Consider the following 20,752-nt stretch of genomic DNA (forward strand, 5'->3'; position numbering starts at 1 on the left):
GTCTCCTACTGACCCCAGACGTGGGGTCCTGAAAATGAGAATATAGAAGCCCAGTCCCTTCTTTCATCTCTTTCTGACTCATGGTCCAAGAGCAGGAAGGAGGGTTGTGCAGGAACCAGTGGTGCCTGCCCGGGTGTCTCCCCCACCTGCCCTCCTTCTCACCCGCAGTGGGGGGTGACAGCTTCCTGGCTTCCTTGCTCCCTTCGCAGAACATCGTAGCAGTGGGAGCCGGCTTCTGCGACGGCCTGCACAGCGGAGACAACACCAAAGCTGCCGTCATCCGCCTGGGACTCATGGAGATGATTGCCTTCGCCAAGATCTTCTGCAAGGACCAGGTGTCCACAGCCACCTTCCTGGAGAGCTGCGGCGTGGCCGACCTGATCACCACCTGCTACGGGGGCCGGAACCGCAGGGTCGCCGAGGCCTTTGCCCAGACTGGAAAGGTAGCCCCTGGCCTGCCCTCCCTGCACCCCTCCCTCACCCTTGAGAACCCTGGGCTGGGGGGCGCTGCAGCCCGGAGGTGGAAGCCAGGATTTGTTGTTTGCTGGTTTGCCCTATTTACCTGTCTGCTTTCACTTAAAGGTCCTTGAGTCTTATGTCGTTTATCTTGTAGGTTTTCATCTTTCCTGGGCTTGTAGCAGAGGAATGTGGCTCCCCTTCCCCGCTCTCCTCTTGAAATCATTGGTTCTCTCTGGCCCTTACCGTAGATTTTTTTCTTTGCATCCTTTGTTTTTAAGACCATTGAGGAACTGGAGAAGGAGATGCTGAATGGGCAGAAGCTCCAAGGGCCTCAGACGTCTGCCGAGGTGTACCGCATCCTCAAGCAGAAGGGGCTGCTGGACAAGTAAGTCACCTGTCGCCCTCAAGGCCAGAGAAACGGCATCAGCCCGCTTCTCTCGTGACCACAGCCCGGTCAGTGCACACGAGCACAGCTAGGTGACCAGTACGCAAGGACTTGATGAGGTTAGTTCCGTCCTTTGTGTGACGTGGACATCTCTGGCAGGAAACACCCGCCCGCCCTGAAAATAGGTGTTTATGCAGAACACAAAACCAACTTGGCTTCAGGAAGCAGGGCTCTGTCCTTCACGTTGAAAATAGGACGTTTAGGGTTCTGGTCTGTTTAGTAAGAGCTGCGTAAGTTTTAAATTTTTTAGAAAGCGATCGCTTTGTTGTTCTTATATAAGGAGAGTCTTATTCATAAACTGCTGAACAATTCAGAAAACAAAGAAAGACACACCACCCCAAATCCTACCACTAGTGGTAAGACGGCCCTTGTTGAGGTTTGTGAGCAGCCTTGCAGCCTGTCCTCGTGTGGATGGGTGGGTGGGTAGGTAGATGGATGGATGGATGGATGGATGGATGGATGGATGGATGGGGCCCCCACTGCCCTTCCAGGCTGGTCACATAGGGAAAGTGGGGTGGGGTCAGCTTGATTTGCCACCTGATCAAGGAAGGAAGCCGGACCTCTCTGAGGCTGCTCCTGGCCCTTTATCTTGCTGATCCGTTGAGCCTTCCTCCATCATCACGGTGCCAATTGCACCACCTTGTAAATGCTTGTGCAGCATATTCTGAGGATCTTTAACTCTCCAGTACCCTTTGGGAGAGGGGACCCCCTCTTGCCTGGGGGAGGAGGGAGCTGCGCAGCTCTGTTGATGCTGCCTGGAGGAGGGCAGGGTCTCCCTGGTTGCATCTCCTTCATGCTCAGCCCAGGTGTCTGCTGGTCCCAGCCTGGCATCCTTACCTTACCTCTCTCCCCCTTTCACCCAGTACAGATTGATCACCTGTAGAATTCCCTGGCGAAAGTGGAAAACAAGGGAGGACAGGGCATTTGTCTCCCTTCTTTCATTTGCATTTTATTTTTCTGGAATGGCTTTCGAAACCAGCCAGGCAGAGACGGAAGCCGTAAACAAGCCTCCAGAGGAGGCGGATTACCTTTACATCGTGACTGCAAGGAAAACACCTCCGACATGCATGGTTCCCTCGCCCATTAACAGTAGACGGTGATGCGCTTGTGTGTGGCTGGCCTGCTCCAATGGCCATTAAGTCTTTATCAGGAATTTGTTTGAAGTCTTAAAAAAAAAAAAAAATGCCTGGGTGTTTGTTGATGGCTAGTATCTCCCAATCAGAGTTTTAAAGTGGGATCCATGTGCCACCGAAGGGTGCGTGTGATAAGATTTTATGAATTCACAAGTCGGCTGTGTTCATCTTTTCACTCCAGGAGGGTACCGACCGAAATGGGCATCCTGGGATCAGGACCTGCCTGTTTAAAAAGCAGATGTAATCCAGCAGGTGCAGCTCGCCTCTGAGCAGACGCCTCGCCTCAGTCATGTCCCATTTTCTCTCTTCTGGTTAGAAATTGCACAGGCTGTGCCGGTGCTTAATGAAGGCCCTGGAGGGGGCACCCCCCTTCTGCCGGGCTGGAGCGTAGAGCCACGTGGGACTCTCCTTCCCTGGCACCTGCCTCCCGATCCTGCTCAGGCAGAGCCGAGCTCTCACATTCTCCCTTTGCACTACCTCTTGCCTTGATTTTTTTATTTCTTCATTCCAACCCTTACTTCTCCGATCTTCCTCTATTTCTTCTCTCCTGCCTCCTCCCTCGCTATGGAAAGAGCAATGAGCAGGGGGGCATCGTTCAGGGGCACCTTGTGTCTCACTAGCCATGTGGTCTTAGGCAGGCCCTAGTTTTAGCTGTTCTGGCCCCAGTCTCTCTATCCACAAAAATCAAACTGGTTGACCAGATGATCGCCACGGCCCCTTCCCCCTCCAGCATTCACATTGGAAGGCCGCCTGTTCTTCTAGAATGAGGTCTGTGGCCCTTGGGTTAGCATTTCAGGCAGCCCCGCTCAGTCCAGCACAAGGCCTGCCTCGTGTTGTTTCACTTCGCAGATTTGCCTTTTTCACACATTGACGACAAGACCCTCCACCAGTAAAAAAAAAAGATTTATTTTCTTGCTTTATGGCGATACTGGCTTTATGGCAGTGGCCTGGAACTGAACCCGGAATTCCCTAAGGTCTGCCTGTCCCAGCTCGCCTCCTGGGGCTTCCCTGTGGTTGCATCGCTAAGCTGTTATTTGTTGCACACCCGCCGTGCACCAAGTGTTGCGTGCTTTATGTGTAAGCGTTTAATACAAGAAGCCTGAGTGTCCAGCCCCATTTTACAGATGAGCAAACTGGGTCAGAGAGGTTGTGAAACTTGCCCAGACTTAATAGGCCTTGGAGTCAGATTTGATGAAGTCTACCTAACTCCAAAAAATAACAAAACATCCTGAACCTTAAGAAACCCACAGTGATAGACTGTCATAAAGACACATGACCTAAGCTGTCATTATAGGATTCTAACTAGATCATTTCAGAATGGCCTTTAAGACTTTATGGATCCCATCAAGCTCACCTTGGGCTGTGTGTGCGCGTGTGCGTGTTTAAAAGCCTGATTGAAATGAACTTCGTTATTTCCTGTGTGATACCTGCCGTAATACCTGCTGGGCCAGCTGTACCTGGGGCAATGTTACCTTTTATTACAGTGGGTTAGGAGCCCACTACCTCACCCCCTCATCCATTTCAAACATTTACTTACATGTGTTCACATCTTGGAAGGAAAGGCAAAATAAATCCAGCTTCCGACCCGAGATCAGTGCTCTGTTAATTGTGGGTCCTCGCGTTGGCTCTGGCAGGAGCAGCCCAGGCTGGGCTATTTACGGTGATGTGTGGGCTGCCCATCTTCATTTCGGGAGAAGACACAGCAGTATTGCCTTAAAATTTATTCTCCGGTCTTTTAAAATAGTGGCAGAAACTTGGACTCATTCCAGGAGCCTCAGCTACAAGTCTTTATGTGAATGACCATAGACTGTTACCCCTAAGGTTTACCACATGCCTTGTTTGTAGACAGTGCATCCAGTTAGGCAGAGGATGACTTAGGTTGTACCAAGATGTTATGGCCAGCAGTGCAGAGGCTCTCTGCAGGCCAAATAATAAAGGAACGTAGGAGGCGGTCACAGGTAGCACACTAATCTGCAAGCTGTTAGGTCAGAAGAGCTGCCTCATTGTATGAGGTAAACCAGATGGCTTAACTTGTCTTTTCACATTTCCCCGCAACTAGGTTTCCATTGTTTACTGCGGTCTATCAGATCTGCTATGAAGGCAAACCTGTTCAAGAGATGCTGTCTTGTCTGCAGAGCCATCCAGAACATTCATAAAGTGGATCATGAAGTGTGTCGGGCAGGGTTCTGCCTTTCCGATCAGTTCGTTGGGTTCAAATGGAAACTGGGACTTGGCCACAAGATGTTTGCTTGGCTGTAACTCCATCATGGATGTGTATGAATTTTTACAGGCTCGTTTTTGAATTTTGAGAAGCAGATCATTGGCTAAGAGGTACTGGGCAACAACTAGACGCACATAGGTGAACGCGTGTGAGTGTGTGTTCATTTCTCATTCTGTGGATGTCTGCATGAACCCAAATTAAAAGTCCTTTTTTAAAAATACCTTTGAAACTCCCACTGTGGTAGCTTATGAGATTGGAACTATCTCAGCTAAATTTTTTTAGATCTAGTTCATATGTCTTTGAGTGAAGGAATTATTTTTCATTCTTTTGATGGTGAAATTTACCAGCATTAATAACGTGGTAGAATGGGTGAGTGCGTTCAAAGATCAACAGACTTTAATGACTTTGATTGTGAGTTGATCTTTTTTTTAACAACTGGATGTTTTTAATTAGGTAACCCACTAAGTAGCCTCCTCTCACTGCAGTTTTCTGCGTTTTTAGCCCCTTTTCTCTTCCTGAGCTGCCGGGATGTGCTTTCAGAAGGGGGCAGCAAAGGCAGAACACAGAAGACTCATCTGAGATTTTCCTGCTGTGACTGACACATTCTCCTGGTTAACAACACTTGTCTGATGCTTTTTGTTAGGTAGCACTTCTGTGCAAACATTTTCTTTGAGCTTCACAGATCCTCTGAGAGGGGCTGCTATTATTCCTGTTTTAAGGTGTTGTCACTGTGCCTGGTCACCTGGTAAGGAGGGAGCGGAGCCATGAGTCAAGTCTAGTGCTCCCCCGTCCCACCAGGGTGCCCCGGGACCTTCTCAGATGGCACTGGGCTGATTTGACCCCCAGCTAATTGGTTGTGGCAGGTGCCATATGCAGCCTTTCCTGAGGCCATGGGAGGGCTTCCTGCAGCTGAGATTTGGGGGGGGCATTGTCTAGACCGATACCACTCAAAGCGTGGCCCTCACTCCATCAGCTTCACTTGGAGTCTCTTAGACACAGGTTCCCAGGTCCCACTGCAGACCTGTGAAGTGGGGTGTGGTATCGATGCTTTAACACACCTTCCATGTGATTCTGATGTTCCCTATGATTTTAGAAGGACTACTTTAGAAAATTTACTCTGGAACAGCATTTCTCAAACCCTGTTCCCTAGGAAACTAGTGTTCTGGGGTCCTGTGGCAAGTGCTTCTGGGTGTTCCCTGGCAAGGTCAAGTGAGTTTGGGGAAAGCTGAATCTTGAAGGTGTAGAATGTATGTTAGTGGAACCAGTTTATATAACCCAGCCAGTCCCAAACACATTAGATTATGGAGATTTTTTTTTTTGGCAAGGAAACTGGCCAAAGTTTCCAGGAGACACTGACCTCAGTATAACTCAAGTATGCCCTTCACTCCCTGTACGAAATCAGGATGAGTAAATACCTGTGGTAGGTAGTTCCCCACTTTCACAGTTCAGGTCTGCCGTGAAGCTTTGCTGAAGCTTTAGGGTGACACCGACAAGTACGACCAAGTGGGTGTCGGCCTCGCTGCAACACACATTATGAAGAATAAGTGCTTTTAATTCTAGAATTAGAATGGGAATTACTGTATCTTCTTCAGTGAGATTGGTTTCAGGATAGGATTATAATTACCTTACATAGCACTTAATAAACTGTTAAGGGAACATATGAATGTCACTTATATATTTATGGATTTTCAGTCACTTTGTGAGATTTTTGACCTTTTTTTATGTTCCAGTTTGGGACTTTTTTCTTTCTATACTGGAAATGATTGTAGAATAGATTTTTGTGGGAATTTTTAAAACTCGGTCCCAAACATTTTGGGAGCATTATAAAGCCCCATCCACAGAAGTATATGAAAGCACACAAAAATGCTCCAAGTTTTATTGATTTTAGTGCCACTATTAAGTTAATCAATTTTTGCCTGTCTCATGATTAATCTTTTTTAAAGTTTGTACATAGGTAACAAGGTGTTACTTTTTAAGATACATAAAGGGCTGCAAGCTAATTGTGGTGTCTATTAATTAGAATAATCAGAGGTGAGGAATTCTGTCTTTTGTATGTTCCCATCTGCATTCAAATTCCTGCTTTGGGCTTTGTACTGAGTGTTTTTCTTTACAATGCTCTCTTACCACTTGGAAAGTCTGCCGACTGTACCTCTTGAACATACTTATGATAACCTGCATATTATGGGAAAAGGCAAATTTTATGAGTTTGTGCTCTGCTAACTGTAGATATTTATTACTCTATGAGTTATCTATTTTTGTAATCACCTGTGGTCTATCATCTCTCACTAATTACAGTAATAAAGAGGGAGACATCCAGAAGAGAAGCTTAAATTGTACTATTTCAGCTGATCTGTGAATGTAAAAACTACACTGTTGCCTTGTTATAACCCAGTCCACTATAAGGCGGAAGAGTTATCTGTCTTGAAATCCATCCTAGCAGGTAGAGTTGAGCTAAACTCCTTCTGGTTTTTCATTAAACTATCAGAAGGCCCCATAGCATTGGCCCAAAGAGTGGCGAGGCTCCAGTGTGCAAGGGGTTGTGTAGTTTTTCCATTAATTCTAATCAAAGAGCATTTTACATGTGTATAATATTTGTTTACAGACTGTAGGTGGATATAATTGATAAAATTTGAAAGTTTGGTTTAATAAACATTTACCCCCCCCTCCCCAAAACTGTGCTACTGATCTTATCCTTTTTTTAAATCAGTTAATAGCTTTATTTATTTAGGTCAGCTTTTTTTTTTTTTTTCCTGAATTGTATTGCACTAACAAAAATAAATGGCAATTTTTAAAAGAAGTGCTTCATGTCTGATTACAGTCTTCAAACACATCTGTTTCCATTTGTCTGTGTTTCTTCCCATTCATTGCTTGCTGATTTTTTAAAGTTAAATTTGTTGGGGTGACATTGGTTGACAAGATTACATAGGTTTCAAGTGTACAGTTCTATAATACATCATCTGTACATTGCATTGTGTTCTCACCACCCAAAGTCCCGTCTCCTTCCATCACCAGAGATCTTTTAAGGACACTTTAGTGTTTAAAAAGCACATGTTATAAGTCATGGACATTGTATTAATTCTAGAGGAGGGACGATTACATGCACGAAGCCTGGACCTAACCATTTAGTCCTAGAGAGGAAAAGGCCAGATACACACAGGTGTGCCCACCCAAATTCCAGCACAGCCAGGGCTGACAAAGCAGACACAATGCTGTAGTGACTGATGGGTAAACCCTCCCAAATCTCTTGGTGTTTCTGCAAGTTCCATCTCTTGTCTTAACTTCTCAAACACCTTTTTAGCAATGTCTTAGGGTAAGTTATGCTAGCTGCTGTAACAAGTAACACTTAAATCTCAGTGGCATAATACAACAATAATCTTTATAGTTACCGTAGTCCGATGTGGACCAAGGGGATGGGGGGCGGGGGACACTTTCTTCACAGAGTCACATAGGAATCCAAGCTGAAAGAGGCTCTGCCATCTCCAATATACAGCTTCCAGGTCATCTTGGAAATTGATACCCAATCAGCACACAGAAGAGTGAAGAATCCAACAGAACATAACCCCCAGATGGACGTGGTGTTTTTTCTTTCCTATGTCATTGGCCTGAACTGCTGGGAATGCTGGGAAATGCAGTTTAACTGTGTATCTCAAAAAAATTTAATTTGGTGAACACACAGCATTGCCTCTGCCACAAACGGCTACTAATGTCATTAATATCATGGTTTTTCTCCTTTAATGTGCTGATAAGATTTCTAGGTTTTCACTGACCTTTACAGTAATGCTCAGCTAGGCAGCATAAATATTATTCCCTTAGCAATGAGGAAGGTGACCTGCAGAGGCATTAGTTGACTAAGTGACTAAATGGAGGGGCTGGAACCCAAGGCTTGCCACAGCACAACACGGCACCACCCAAACCAAAGGTAACATGGCTTCAGCAACATGAATCAATCATGCCTTCAGTAAATTAGTAGAAAATTATGCTTACAGACTCCTCATACAGCATATTTTCTCAAAAAAAATGTTCACCTATGACTTAGTTTATGCATAGTCATAAAAAGTTATCAAGACTACCTGGTAAAATTTTATGGAAATATATTAGGAAAATAGTATAAAATTGATTGCATACAGATAATTCTGGGCAAATTTCAGCCTTTATTTTTTTCAAAAATTGTCTCTTCCTCTCCTCTCTTCTGGAAGTCCTATCAGATGTAGTAGGTTGTTCCTCTCTGCTTTTCTGTATTTCTCTTACTAGAATAATTGCTAGAGTAAACATCAGTAAAAGTTGCACGTGTATCTCTGCTCAGTTATACGAACAAATCTAGAGGTAAAATTCTACCAGTGGATATGCTGGATCACAGATTTGTATGTTGTATATTTGAACAGACACTGAAAATTAACCTTCAAAAGGTGGCTGCAATTCGTGCTTTGGACTTCACTTTATCTTCCTAATTATGTGTATAACCTCTTTTAGGGGTCCCTTTATAATAATCAGAGACCTAAACTGAACTAATAAATCCAAGAAATGGGAACTTTTCTATTAAGAATTTAGAGACTATCCTACCAGTTCCACTGTAAAAAGTAAAATTTTGTTATTCAAAACTATAATTTTGTTCAAGCAGCCATCTTACTAATAGTTGTAATAGTTGATAGTGGTGAAAGTTTATATAGGCACCATATGGGTCATGTAAGTCAGATGTTTACAAGGAATGTTGAAACAAGAAACAATATTTTTAAAAAACAACTACAAAGTCACCTTTTAGGCAAAACCCCAGAAGGCTTTTCAAAAAACAAGCTGACATGGGGTAAGATGCCTGACGGGAAATTCCAAGTTCCAGGGAACTGTGGCACTCCTGTCCACTAGGGGACACTCTTTGGGAATGACTTTTCTTTGGGCAGTTGGCAGCCTGCAAAAAGTAACATCATTGTTCCTGTGACTTTTCCATCAAGCTTTTTTTTTTTTTTAATATGTCTTTATTGATTTCACAGAGAGGAAGGGAGAGAGAGAGAGAGAGAAACATCAATGATAAGAGAGTCATTGATCGGCTGCCTCCTACACGCACCCTACTGGGGATGGAGCCCACAACCCGGGCATGTGCCCTGACCAGGAATAGAACCGCGATCTCCGGGTCGATGCTCAGCAGCTCAGCCATGCCCGCCCGGCTTCCGTCCAGTTTTTATAATGCATTTCTTATGAACAAAGCTGAATTTTTGCTTGGCAGTTGTCAAGTGTCTAGGTTCCATTTGGGTTTGTTAACTCAACACCGACTACAAATTTTGACGCACAGCAATTTTGCTTTCACTCTACCCACTGTCCGCTTAGACGGCTGATTGGATTTGCTGCTCCCGTGTCGATCTCCCTGCCCTGATGTTGGACACCCGCTTGCATCTGCCTTTGCTATAGTTCTGTCTTCTCCCTCTCATTCTGACACTGACATTCTGACAAAAGCAGCGCCACTCGCTGCCTGCTCTTTGCTCTCAGGAAAGACTCTGGGAACACATCTGGAAACCACTTCTGATGGGTGGGCCTTTCATGCTTTACAGAAGTTTCGGCAAAGAGGGTGGTAGACATTGAAAATAAAAACCCTCCCATCTGTTTCCCCTATCCATTATCTTTGGAGGTCGATATGTCTATCTCCAAATTTTCATTTAGAGGCCATTTTATCATGAAGCTAAGGAATTTAAGCTTCAAGGCCCTTATACAAGTCCCTTCTAAGGCCCTGTACCTACCTTCGTTTTCTTCAACTCAGACTCCTTTTCCTAAAAAGAGTTCCAGTTACAAAAGCATCTGGCCCCTTAAAAGGAGCTCACACTTGGTTTCAGGATGTAGGAGTCCGGTAGGGATTCAAATTTTGAATCTATGTGACTTTGGGCGAGTTACTTAATCTCTCTGGGCTTCAATTTTCTTATCTATAAATAGTGTCAGGTTTCATGAGAAGTCAGAAAACAAGTCATTTGCTTTTCACAGTTCCCTGAACACATTAGGGGACTTCAAGATGGAAAGTACCCAGGGAGAAAAAGACATCCATATTTGGTTTGAATTGCTTGGGGCGCTCAGAGGGAGATGCCCAGGAGGAGAGAGAACATTCTGGTCTGCAGGTCAGAAGGCAATGAGGAGCAGAGGTGTGTGGGGGAGGCAGTTATGAAGTCAGAGGAGTGGAGGAGATGCCTGCGAGGCAGGAGCGAAGGGGGAGTTCAGGGCCCAGGAACAGCGACGTGAGATAAGACTGAAGCTCCCATTTCATTTCGGGGGAGGGGGGTTTATAAGTCTCGCATCCATTCCTCAGGATTTACTCATTCCAGGCCCTGTTCTCATGTTCTTTTCAGCTTCATTGAGGCATAATTGACGAGGAAAATTGCATATATTTAAGATGTAAACGTGATGATTTGATATATGGATACATTGTGGAATGATTACCACGAGCTAATGAACATGTTCATCCTTCATGTTCACCTTGTTGTGGTGGTCGTGGTGGGGCGGTAAGAGCCCTTAGGACCTATTCTCTTAGCAAACTTCAAGTATAAAATACGGTATTACTAACTGTAGTCACCAGGATGTGCATTAGGTCCACAGACCTTATACATCTTGTGAGAGTTCGTATCCTTTGACCCACGTCTTTCCATTTTCCCCCCAACCTCAGCCCCTGGCAATCACCATTCTACTCTCTGATTTTATCAGTTCTACTCTCTGAATCTATATGTTTAGATTCCACATATAACTGAGATCGTACCGTACTTGTGTTTCTCTATCTGGCTTATTTCACGTAGCATAATGTCTTCCAGGTTCACCCATGTTTTCACAAATGGCCGGATTTCCTTTTCTGTGGCTGAGTAACATTCTATTGTACATAGAAACTACATTTTACTTATGCATTCATTCGTCGACGGACACAGGTCTCCGTACCTTGGCTGCTGTAAATATGAGGCGATGACCACGGGCATGCAGGTAGCATTTCGAGATAGCGGTTTCATTTCCTTTGGAGATATACCCAGAAGTGGGATTGCTAGATCACATGGTAGCGCTCGTTTTAATTTTTTGAGGAAACACCATGCTGGTTTTTACAGCAGCTGTACCACTTTAGATGCCCACCAGCAGTATGTAAGGGTTCCCTTTTCTCCGCTTCCTTGCCAGCACTTGCTGTCTATCGTCTTTTTTATAAGAGCCATCCTAACCCGTGTGGAGTGACAGTCCCCTGTGGTTTTGCTTGTCGTTTCTCTGGTGATTAGTGGACTGAGCACCTTTTCATGCCCCTGCTGGGCCCCAGACTCAGTTGATTCCGCACTCGCAGAAGCGTGGAAGCCGTTGGTGTCCCTTTAAAATCAACTGTTGCAACGCCCAGAGGGGTCACTTGAGGGCACCACGGCCCAAGGGGAACGCGACCAGCTTCGCTGATTCAACGGTTACTTCCCGAGGGCCTGTGATGTGCTGAGTGAGTTTGTAACTATGGCATCGACCTAGCCTGGGAGGCCGAGGGGGGCTTTCCTGAGTAAGTGACCCGTGAACCAGGACACAGAGCTAAATAGGGGAGGGAGAAGTTTTCCAAGGGAAGGGACGGCACACGCCAAAGCCATGCAACAGCAGCGGGCCTAGGAGTGAGAGGCAAACGGGCCACGTGGCGGGAGCCGAGACGCGCGTGGGAGGTAGGCAGGTCGCCGTTAGAACTAAGTTTCTAGGTTCTGCTACTATTTATTGAGAGTAAATATTTATTTACTGTGCACCAGACACTTTCCCATAACATTTTATGTTCAAGGCAAGTGGCATTAGTCCCCCTTTACGAAGGCACAGAGGCATGGCCACCACACACCTTCCTTTGGGCTGCCTCTGCTTACCGGAGTGTCCCTTTCTCTGCTGGCCACTAGCCCCTGCCTTTCTCTCCTCAACTTGAATGCTCCTGACCGTCCCGGCGGGGCTTTCTCCCTGAGCCAGACGGTTCTGCAGACACCTGTGTCCCCAGGGTCCAGCCCGGAGCTGACACCCGGAGGGTGCTCCCTTCCAGGTGGTTCCTGAAGCGATGGCGTTGACGAGATGAAACAAAGACGCGGCGATGTGGGAGATTTCCATCGCGTCCCCACTCTTCACCCCTCCCCAATGCATGTCCTTGGCCATGAGGCTTCACAGTCTACTTCCCAGCCCCTTGGGTCAGGGCTTGGCCTTGCGACTTGCTTTGCCAGTGCCGTGCGGCAGAAGTGATGGTGCAACAGCTCCAAGAAATATTTATGTATTTGTCGACTTTCTCCTGAACCTTTGCTCCCTTTAGGCTCATTTCTAGGAAATCATAGGAATCATATTTAAATACTTATATTACATTTAGTAGCTCAAATTCACTTATTTTTAACTGCTGTCTAATTTTCCATTATATGGATAAACCCCAATATGGTGCCCATTTCCCTATATAGGTTGAAGACTTTTACTAACACAGAACGTAATGGAAAAATATCCCTAAGCAAGCCTCCTATATAGATGGATGAGACTTCCTCACATATACATATTAGCAAGTCATGGGATATACACATTTACTGAAATATTGCTAAATTGCTTTGCAAAGATTTTGGACAATCTACTATCCCACCAGTGATATTTGAGAATACTCATGTCTCTATATTTGCCATCACTTAATGTCGTCATACTTATTTTTGTAGTTTTTTTCCAGTCTGATGGGTCTAAAATGGTATTTGGTTGATATTTTAATGTTTATTTTGCTGATTTCCAAAGAGGTTTGGCCTCTTTCCAGGTATACATTGGCCCTTCCTGTTTCCTCTCTGGTGAAATGTCTGTGCATATCCTCCGTTTATTTTCCTGTTGGACTGTTTGCCTTTTAAAAAAATAGACTTGCTCCTGCAAATCTTTATATAATCTTTATATTTTATATTATATATTCCATACATAAAAAATACATATAACATATGAAGGTAGTATATAAAGAATATATTGTATATTTATATACAACACATAAAGAACATTATATTTTCTTTATTATATTTGGTTACAAAGATCTTCTTCCAGTAATTTTTGACAATTTTATTGAGATATAGTTCACATATCACACAATTCACCCATTAAAAAAATGTGTACAAGTCAATTGATTTTTAGTACAGTCCATTGTAGAACTTTTTCACAACCTCAAAAAGAATCCCTGTACCCATTAGCTATCAGCCCTCTACTCCCCCATCCCTTCCAAGCAACCACTAATCTACTTCCTGACTCTAAAAATACGCCTATTCTGGATATTTCATATAAATTATATAATTTCATGAAATTATATAACAAGTGGTCTTTTGTGACTTTTACTTAGCATAATATTTTCAAGGTTTATCCACGGTGTTGTATGCATCAAAACTTTATTCCTTTTCAAGGCTGAATAATAGTCCAGTGTAGGGATGTACCACATCTGTTGTGGTAACACAGCTGAAGTAACTACAGTCTAACTGAAACTGAAAATTGTTTTTCTCATTTCTGCTCATCTGATCCTATCATTTTCCCACTCAGAAGAAAGGCTTTTTATACCAAAGTGATGAAAAGGTTTATCCTTGGCTTTGAATTGTACTTTATGGGCGAGAATCCTTAGTTCCATCTCATGAAGGAAGAGCTAGCCCTGGAGGCCCTTGTTATCCCTGGGGCAGCCCCTGGACCGACAGCCTCAGCACTGCCTGAAGCTTGTTAGCAGCGCAGGCTCCCCAGCTCCCCCAGACCTGCCTGAATTAGGCTCTGAAGTTAGCAGATCCCCGGGCGCTTCGTATGCCCATTAAAGTTTGAAAAGCACCGCTCTGTGCCACTATTTCTTCCCCTGCCTTGGTACTGAAACCACATGGAAGGCTTTTGAAACAATGCCAGGGACCTGCCCGCTCGTCGTCAGAGATTCAGGTTTCACTAATCTAGAGTGGGCCCCAGACCCTCCAGGGGATCCCACCGAGCAGCCAAATAGCTCTTAGCAGCAACCCCAACTTTTTCCTGTAGACCACTTTCCTCGAGGAATATTTATGCTCCGTGTTTTCAGCCGAGTTTGCGATTCTGTTCGGCAAAACTGACTGAGCAGCTTTCTGGGAAGGACCCGCGTGTCCCTTTCAGAGGAACTGGAGTGTGACGGCCAGTTACACCTTCTGCTCCCTGACCTCCCTCTGAGTCCGTGTCAAAGCTCTGTTGACAAAGATGGCCTGTGTTTTTAAGAAAACACAGCTGAAGCCCCTATAGAGGGTCAGCTGCCAAGGCCGTGCTGGTTTTTCATGTTTCATTCTCAGTAGCCAGTTTACGAACTGGCTCTGCCAGGCCCGGCTGCCGCTTTAAGCGGTGTTTACCCACATCCGACCCTTCCTTGCTCCTGCCAATGGATTAAGTACAGTCAGAACACACATCTTGGGTAAACACCAGGATTTGTCTCCTTTTAAATAAATGCAGCCTCGATCTTATCTTTGCTAAGGAAGCTGTGGCAACAAGCTGTCAAATCGATACCCCTCCCTTCTCATTTCTCTGAGGATTTCCTTCCTCCCGCACATGGGCTTCCTAATGTGCGTTTATGTCATTGGGACCTCGGGGCAGTCGCTACAATAACCATCGCGTGGGTCGGGTGGGCTATATGGCCTCCACCTTTCGTACCCACAAAAGGTGTCACCACTTTCCTGGGGTTTTGTCTCCGCCTCCTTGTCATTTATAATCCTGCCCTACATCTGCCTCAGATAGTGTCACACCAATGCCCCAGCCCTGTGGCCGAGGCCACTTTTCAGAGTTAAAGGAACAGGACGGAAAGGGAAGGAAGATATTTTTGTCTGTGCATCCGGCCATTAACTAACTCACAGACACACGTGCAAAGTCCTCTGAGCTGTCCTGTCTGCGTTATTTTCAGCCACCTGAGAGCTTGGTCCACCTCGACTTGCTGAAAGGAATGACCGTGCAAGAATCCTCAAGAATCAAAGGCCCTGAGGTTCGTGAAATCCACACCAAGCAGGGCATTTACAGGTGTCGAATAGCTTCTTGGGTTCTCTCCGTGGGGAGCTGAATTGCTAAGCTGTTAACTTGATCTGTTTCTCTCATACGGGGCCAAAGAATCCTGCTTTATTGTCCAGCCACCAAGCACTAAATCTCCTGTGTTTATAACACATTGCTAATTCCAACTCCGGGACATGTCCTTATTACTAAAGCAGGCTCCTTGGAGGGTTTTCACCCAGTTACGGAGTTCTCAAGCCTGGCAATTCAAGGTATGAGTCTTGGTCTGAGAGAGGACAGGCCTCGCCTGACCCACCATTTCAAAGCTCTCTCCTTGGGGCCAGTTCTGTATCAACAGGAGCCAGCAAAGTTTGCTTGGTGGTGCAGAACCTGGGGCCTGCCGCTGGCAATTACTCCTGGTTTTGATCTTTGTTAAAGACTTTTGCTTAATTTGCTGGTACACTGCGTCTCCGATCCCATTACAGGTCTGCACCTGTGTGTGTGTGTGTGCGTGCCCTTTGTAAATAACAGCCTGTTCTTTTCTATCAGCCAGTCCTTGCCTACTCCCCTACCCTGACCTTTCAATTTTTTAAAAAACTGGTTTCATTCTTTTAAGTTGGAACTCCAATAAATAATTCAGTTATCCAAGCCTGAGATCCCCGCCTCCTGGAGGGGGGAGCACATGCACGGTGTGGGTGGTGATTTCCACAGAGGGTGCCGAGCCTCTTTGCAGGGAGATCCTGTGTGCCCTCCAGAAGGACCCGCCACACGCCTGGTACGTCTCTCCTGTCCTCTGCAACCCCAGCCTGCGGGCTCCTGCCACTGCTCCGGACGAGGCCTTCACGCGAACATCGTTTCTTTCACTTTAATGCTTGTCCTATCTGCACAGGAGCCTGTGTTCCTGTCCGTTCAGGGAGCCGAGTTCTTTGTTTGCTTCTAGTATAGAGCCTTCTTGAATAACAGCTGTGTGTGTGTGTGTGTGTGTGTGTGCGTGTGTACACAGAAAACACAAAACAGTGCCCATGGATTGATTTCATTTGACCGTTCGGCCTGTTTCTAGGTGTTTCATTTATCTGCCTGTCTCTCCTCTTTCTCCCCTATACTATGTTTATTTGTCCGTTTTTTTAATCCGCACCCAAGGATATATATTTTTTAAATGTACCTTTATTGTTGAAAATATTACAGATGTCCCCTTTTCCCCATTAACCCCTCCCACCCCACGCCCACTCCCCCCCAGGCCTTCGCCACTGTTGTCTGCGTCCATGGGTTATGTATATTTGCACATAGATTCTTTGGTTAATCTCTCCCCACCTTCCCTCCGAGATTCGTCAGTTCCTTTGCTTTTTCAGAGAGTGGAAGGCAGAGAGAGAGAGAGAGACATCTGGGTGAGAGAGACACATCAAGCGGCTGCCTCCTGCTCGTGCTCCCAGCCTGCAGCCGAGGTCCGTGCCCTTGGCTGGAATCGAACCCTTCAGTCGGGGGGGGGGGGGGGGGGGGCTCTCTAACCACTGACATACCCAGCCACGGCCCCACCTCTCTTTCTTTACCCTTCTTTCTTCTTTCCTTCATTTCTAACCACTCACTTTAACTGACCTTAATACAGAACATTATATATAATTTCAAAGTAAGAGAACTTAACAATGTTTAGTGTTCTCTGTTATTAAACAGCAGCAGAATAGAATGATTTTTTTTTCTTAAAGAAAAGGACAGGGTGGTAATTAAAATATGTTTTTTCCCCCTCTCAGTTTTTGTTGAATGCCATATATATGGGTTTTATTGTAAAAATTTTGATCACCCGGCATGATTCCACTTTTTTCATTTTACCTTAAATCAAGAGTATTTCCCATAGTGTTATTAAATGTTGTTAGAAAACGTGTTTTTTTGAAACTCAACGGCATTTCAGTGTTTGTTTTTTAATGTTAGGATATACAACCTAATTATATCCATTGGTTGAATTGCAGGTACTAAAATTACAGGATTTAAAAGGTATATTTTAAAAGATGTCAATAAATATAACCAAATCGCCTACTAGTCATGTAGGTGGGCCCAGCTTCCTGCCCTTCCAGCTGGCATTGAGCAATATCTTGGAAAATACAACTTTACCCATTTAATAGGTGAAAATAGTATCTTGATATTAATTTGCATTTCATCAATTACCAATGAACTGAACACTCAGAGATAACAGCATTTAGAAAAGGGAAGAAGTTTACTTGCAAGAAATACAAGACTTAGAAGGACCTGCTCATCAAACAAAAAACACAACAGGTCATTAAAGCCAAACACTGAAAAATTACCAAGTGACTGAACTCCTGATTGGTATGTTCATTACTGAAAACTGGCAATTTTCTTACAGGGCTATCATTTCTGCAAAGGCTGTGGCCAGTCCTCAGACAGCAGCATTGCAAAGGTCAGGGATAAAGCTGTTTGCATTAAATAGTCAGCAACTTGGGCAATGCTCTGGAGTTCATTTATTTGTGTGTGGGAGGAGGGGGGTAGGCTGGAATTAGACAGGGTTAAAAGTGTTTACTGTCCCCTAACCATGGAACTTAATGGAAGCAAGATGTGAGTTTTGCTTCCACAAGACTTTTTTTTTTTTAATGTTTTTATTGATTTCAAAGAGAAGAAGAGAGAGAGAGAGAGAGAGAAACGTCAATGATAAGAGAGTCTCATCAATGGGCTGCCTCCTGCACGCCTCCTACTGGGCATCGAGCCCACAGCCCGGGCATGTGCCCTGACGGGGAATCTAACCGTGATCTCCAGGTTCACAGGTCTACGCTCAACCACTGAGCCACATGGGCCAGGCCCACAAGACTTCGTGTGTGTAGAAAGGATGGGGGGAAAGTAGGTTTACAGTTATGAGTATGTGAAACACCAAGTTTATTCTTGTATTATTGTTTATTATTGTATTATTTTCCATATGAACAACTATAAACTTACTTTTGCCCCACCCTGTGGTTTACACCTTTCTTTCAATCTGGATGCCTCGTATTTCATCTTCTTGTGTAATTGGCTTGTCAGTTAGCTGAATGTTGAAGAGAAGTGGTGAGAACAGACCTCTTATCTGGTTCCTGGTCTTAGGAAGATCTCCACTAATAAATGTGATGTTAGCTGTGGGTTTGTTTCATTTTGATCAGGTTTAGGAGGTTCCCTTCTAGCCCTAGTTTATGGTGTGTTTCTATCATGAAAGGGTGTTGGATTTTGCCAAATGCCTTTTCTGTGTCTGTTGAGATGATCATATGGCTATTTTCCCTTTTCCTATTGATGTGGTATATTGCATGGATTGATTTTTCATAGATTGCCAACCTTACATTCCTGGGGTAAATCCCACTTAGTCATGGTGTGCAATTCTTTTTATATATTGCTGTATTACGCGCACTAGTACTCTGTTGAGGATTTTTAAATATATATTAATAAGAGATATTGATCTAATTTTCTTATGATGTCTCTGTGAGCTTTTTTAAAATATATATATATCTTTTTATTGATTTCAGAGAGAGGAAGGGAGAGGGAGAGAGAGAGATAGAAACATCAATGATGAGAGTCATTGATCAGCTGCAGCCTGGGCATGTGCCCTGACCGGGAATCGAACCCTGATCACCTGGATCCTAGGTCGACATTCAACCACTGAGCCATGCCTGGCTGGGCAATCTTAGATATGTTTTTAAAGGTTATTCTTTTTGACACTTGCGATGAAGGTAAATTGGACATTACATTCAAATAACCCAATTTTCCTTTCTAAAGTGGTGAAGCCAGGATTAGTGGAGGTGTGATAATTTGGGCAATCCTCCAAACAACAGATAACGGGTTGATGTACATACGATATTACAGTTCTTTGTAACACATTTATGTCATTAGTGATGTCCAATATGCTAGAACCAGTCTAGTTACATGGAAGTGCCGGAACTCTTTGGAAAAAGTGTTCAATTAATTTGGAAAATAGCAAATGAAGAGACTTTAGAAAAGGGGACCTTTTTCTAAATGTCAGAGGAAAGTACACATTGATTCATTCAAGTATTTTATTGAGGGTATTTGAATTGGTGTGGCATTTCATAGGCTGTTTATTGCTTTGTTCACATTTTGTAAACTCAACCATTAATTTAAAAACAAAAACCTTAGGCCCTGGCAAGTTAGCTCTGTTGGTTAGAGTGTCCTCCCGATAGGCCAAGGTTGTGGGTTCAATCCCCAGTCAGGCCACATACAAGAAACCACCAATGACTGCATGGATAAGTGGAACAACAAAGCAGTGTTTCTCCCTCTCTCTCCCTCTAAAAGCAGTAAATAAATTAAAACAAACAAACACTTAAAAGTCATGCTTTTCTACTTTGCAGATGACCCTAAGCTGGGAAAATGGCAAATTAAAAAAAGAGATGATGTGATCAATATTTAACTGATTTCAACAGATCAGAATGCTGAGCTATAACCAACAAGACGACATGGAAACTGCTGCTGTGCTTAAGTACAAAATAAATGAACCTGCACAGGTACAGGACGATAGGTGCATGGCATTGTCCCAGTGCATGTAAAAGAGGTTTGCCACATAAGCCAGGTAAGATAATACAGTTTTACACTGGACACGCAGGAAAAAAGTAGTCATGGTCCCGAGAAATAGAGCAGCCCGGGGGACGCTGCATGGCCTTCTCCCCTTTGAGCCGCTGTAAGGCCCGTGACGCACAGATTGGGTCCGCCTTGCTCTCTGCCAGGTCCCAGCGCCTGGCCCTCGTAGGTGCTCCGTGCACGGTTGATGACAAATGGGTCCTGGGTATGATTAATAGGGCGACAGAGAGACTGGGCTGAATGTGTGGGATGAACTTCATTGTGATCTGAAAATATCCGGAGGGGAGTCATGGGAAGGAGACGAACTGTGCATCTTGGTCCAGAGCCCAGAACTGCACACCTGGGTAGGAGAGGCAGGTTCAGGTTCAAGGTAAGAACCTTCTCAGGGTGATAACTGTCCGCGATGCAAGACAGACAGCCACGCACGGCAGTGCATCCTTCCCCACTGAAGAGCTCCAGCAGCGCTTGGCAGGTTTAAGAGGCTCCCTCTACTGAGGGGAGAATTTTATTTCCCCCCAAATGATGTTTATTAGGTTTCCTCAGACAGAAAAATATGAAGAAAACAAAAACGGTCCATAATTCACCACCTGGGAAACTAACAAAGGTGAAAAAGAAAAGCATTGAACGGTATTTAAAACATTGCTTTAAATTCTCTCCATTAAAGTTTAAATTGCTGGGGGAAACGGAGGCTGTGATTTTTAGCTGGAGCCAGAATTTAGATGGGTCTTGACGATCTGGTCCCCAAATCTAGATTTTTATTCTGCTACTCTCAAGTGGCTTCTTGTTTTTAGGGCCAAAGTTGGCTTTCAAAAGCTGAGGTGTTCAATCAAAGAAGTTGTTCTGAGAAACATATGTGGGTAGATTGCAACCATCAAGGATCATATAACTTGAAACTTCACACCTTCTCAGAGCAGAGACTTCCGGAAAGAAATGAATCGCATTTATTGCTAAGCCTGCTGGGTTTGTTTCTTTAAACATAAATCTCCACAACATCCACCCAAACCTGCAGTTAAATTGTCAGAATTG

At 44.6% G+C, this 20,752-nt stretch overlaps 1 protein-coding gene across 3 annotated transcripts in view; it reads left to right on the top strand.

The window, feature by feature from the left end:
• The window catches only part of GPD1L (glycerol-3-phosphate dehydrogenase 1 like), a 43,822-nt gene extending 24,157 nt beyond the window's left edge, over positions 1-19,665 (top strand). Inside the window, exons 6-9 of one of the 3 annotated variants that reach the window (XR_014000335.1) lie at positions 210-443; positions 738-844; positions 4,097-4,368; positions 4,760-7,048. Coding sequence is in view for 2 of the 3 variants with exons in the window: in XM_081159262.1 (XP_081015388.1) it covers positions 210-443; positions 738-844; positions 4,097-4,193 (438 nt within the window). In the remaining variant the exon portion in view is untranslated. Of the gene's footprint in view, positions 1-209; positions 444-737; positions 845-4,096; positions 7,091-15,092; positions 15,171-19,500 lie in introns of those variants that run through there. The other 2 variants (XM_081159263.1, XM_081159262.1) reach the window with 2 other exon arrangements.
• Positions 19,666-20,752: the final 1,087 nt, after the last annotated feature.

The sequence above is a fragment of the Miniopterus schreibersii genome (assembly GCF_964146895.1).
Source record: "Miniopterus schreibersii genome assembly, chromosome: 15".
Taxonomy (NCBI): Eukaryota; Metazoa; Chordata; class Mammalia; order Chiroptera; family Miniopteridae; genus Miniopterus; species Miniopterus schreibersii.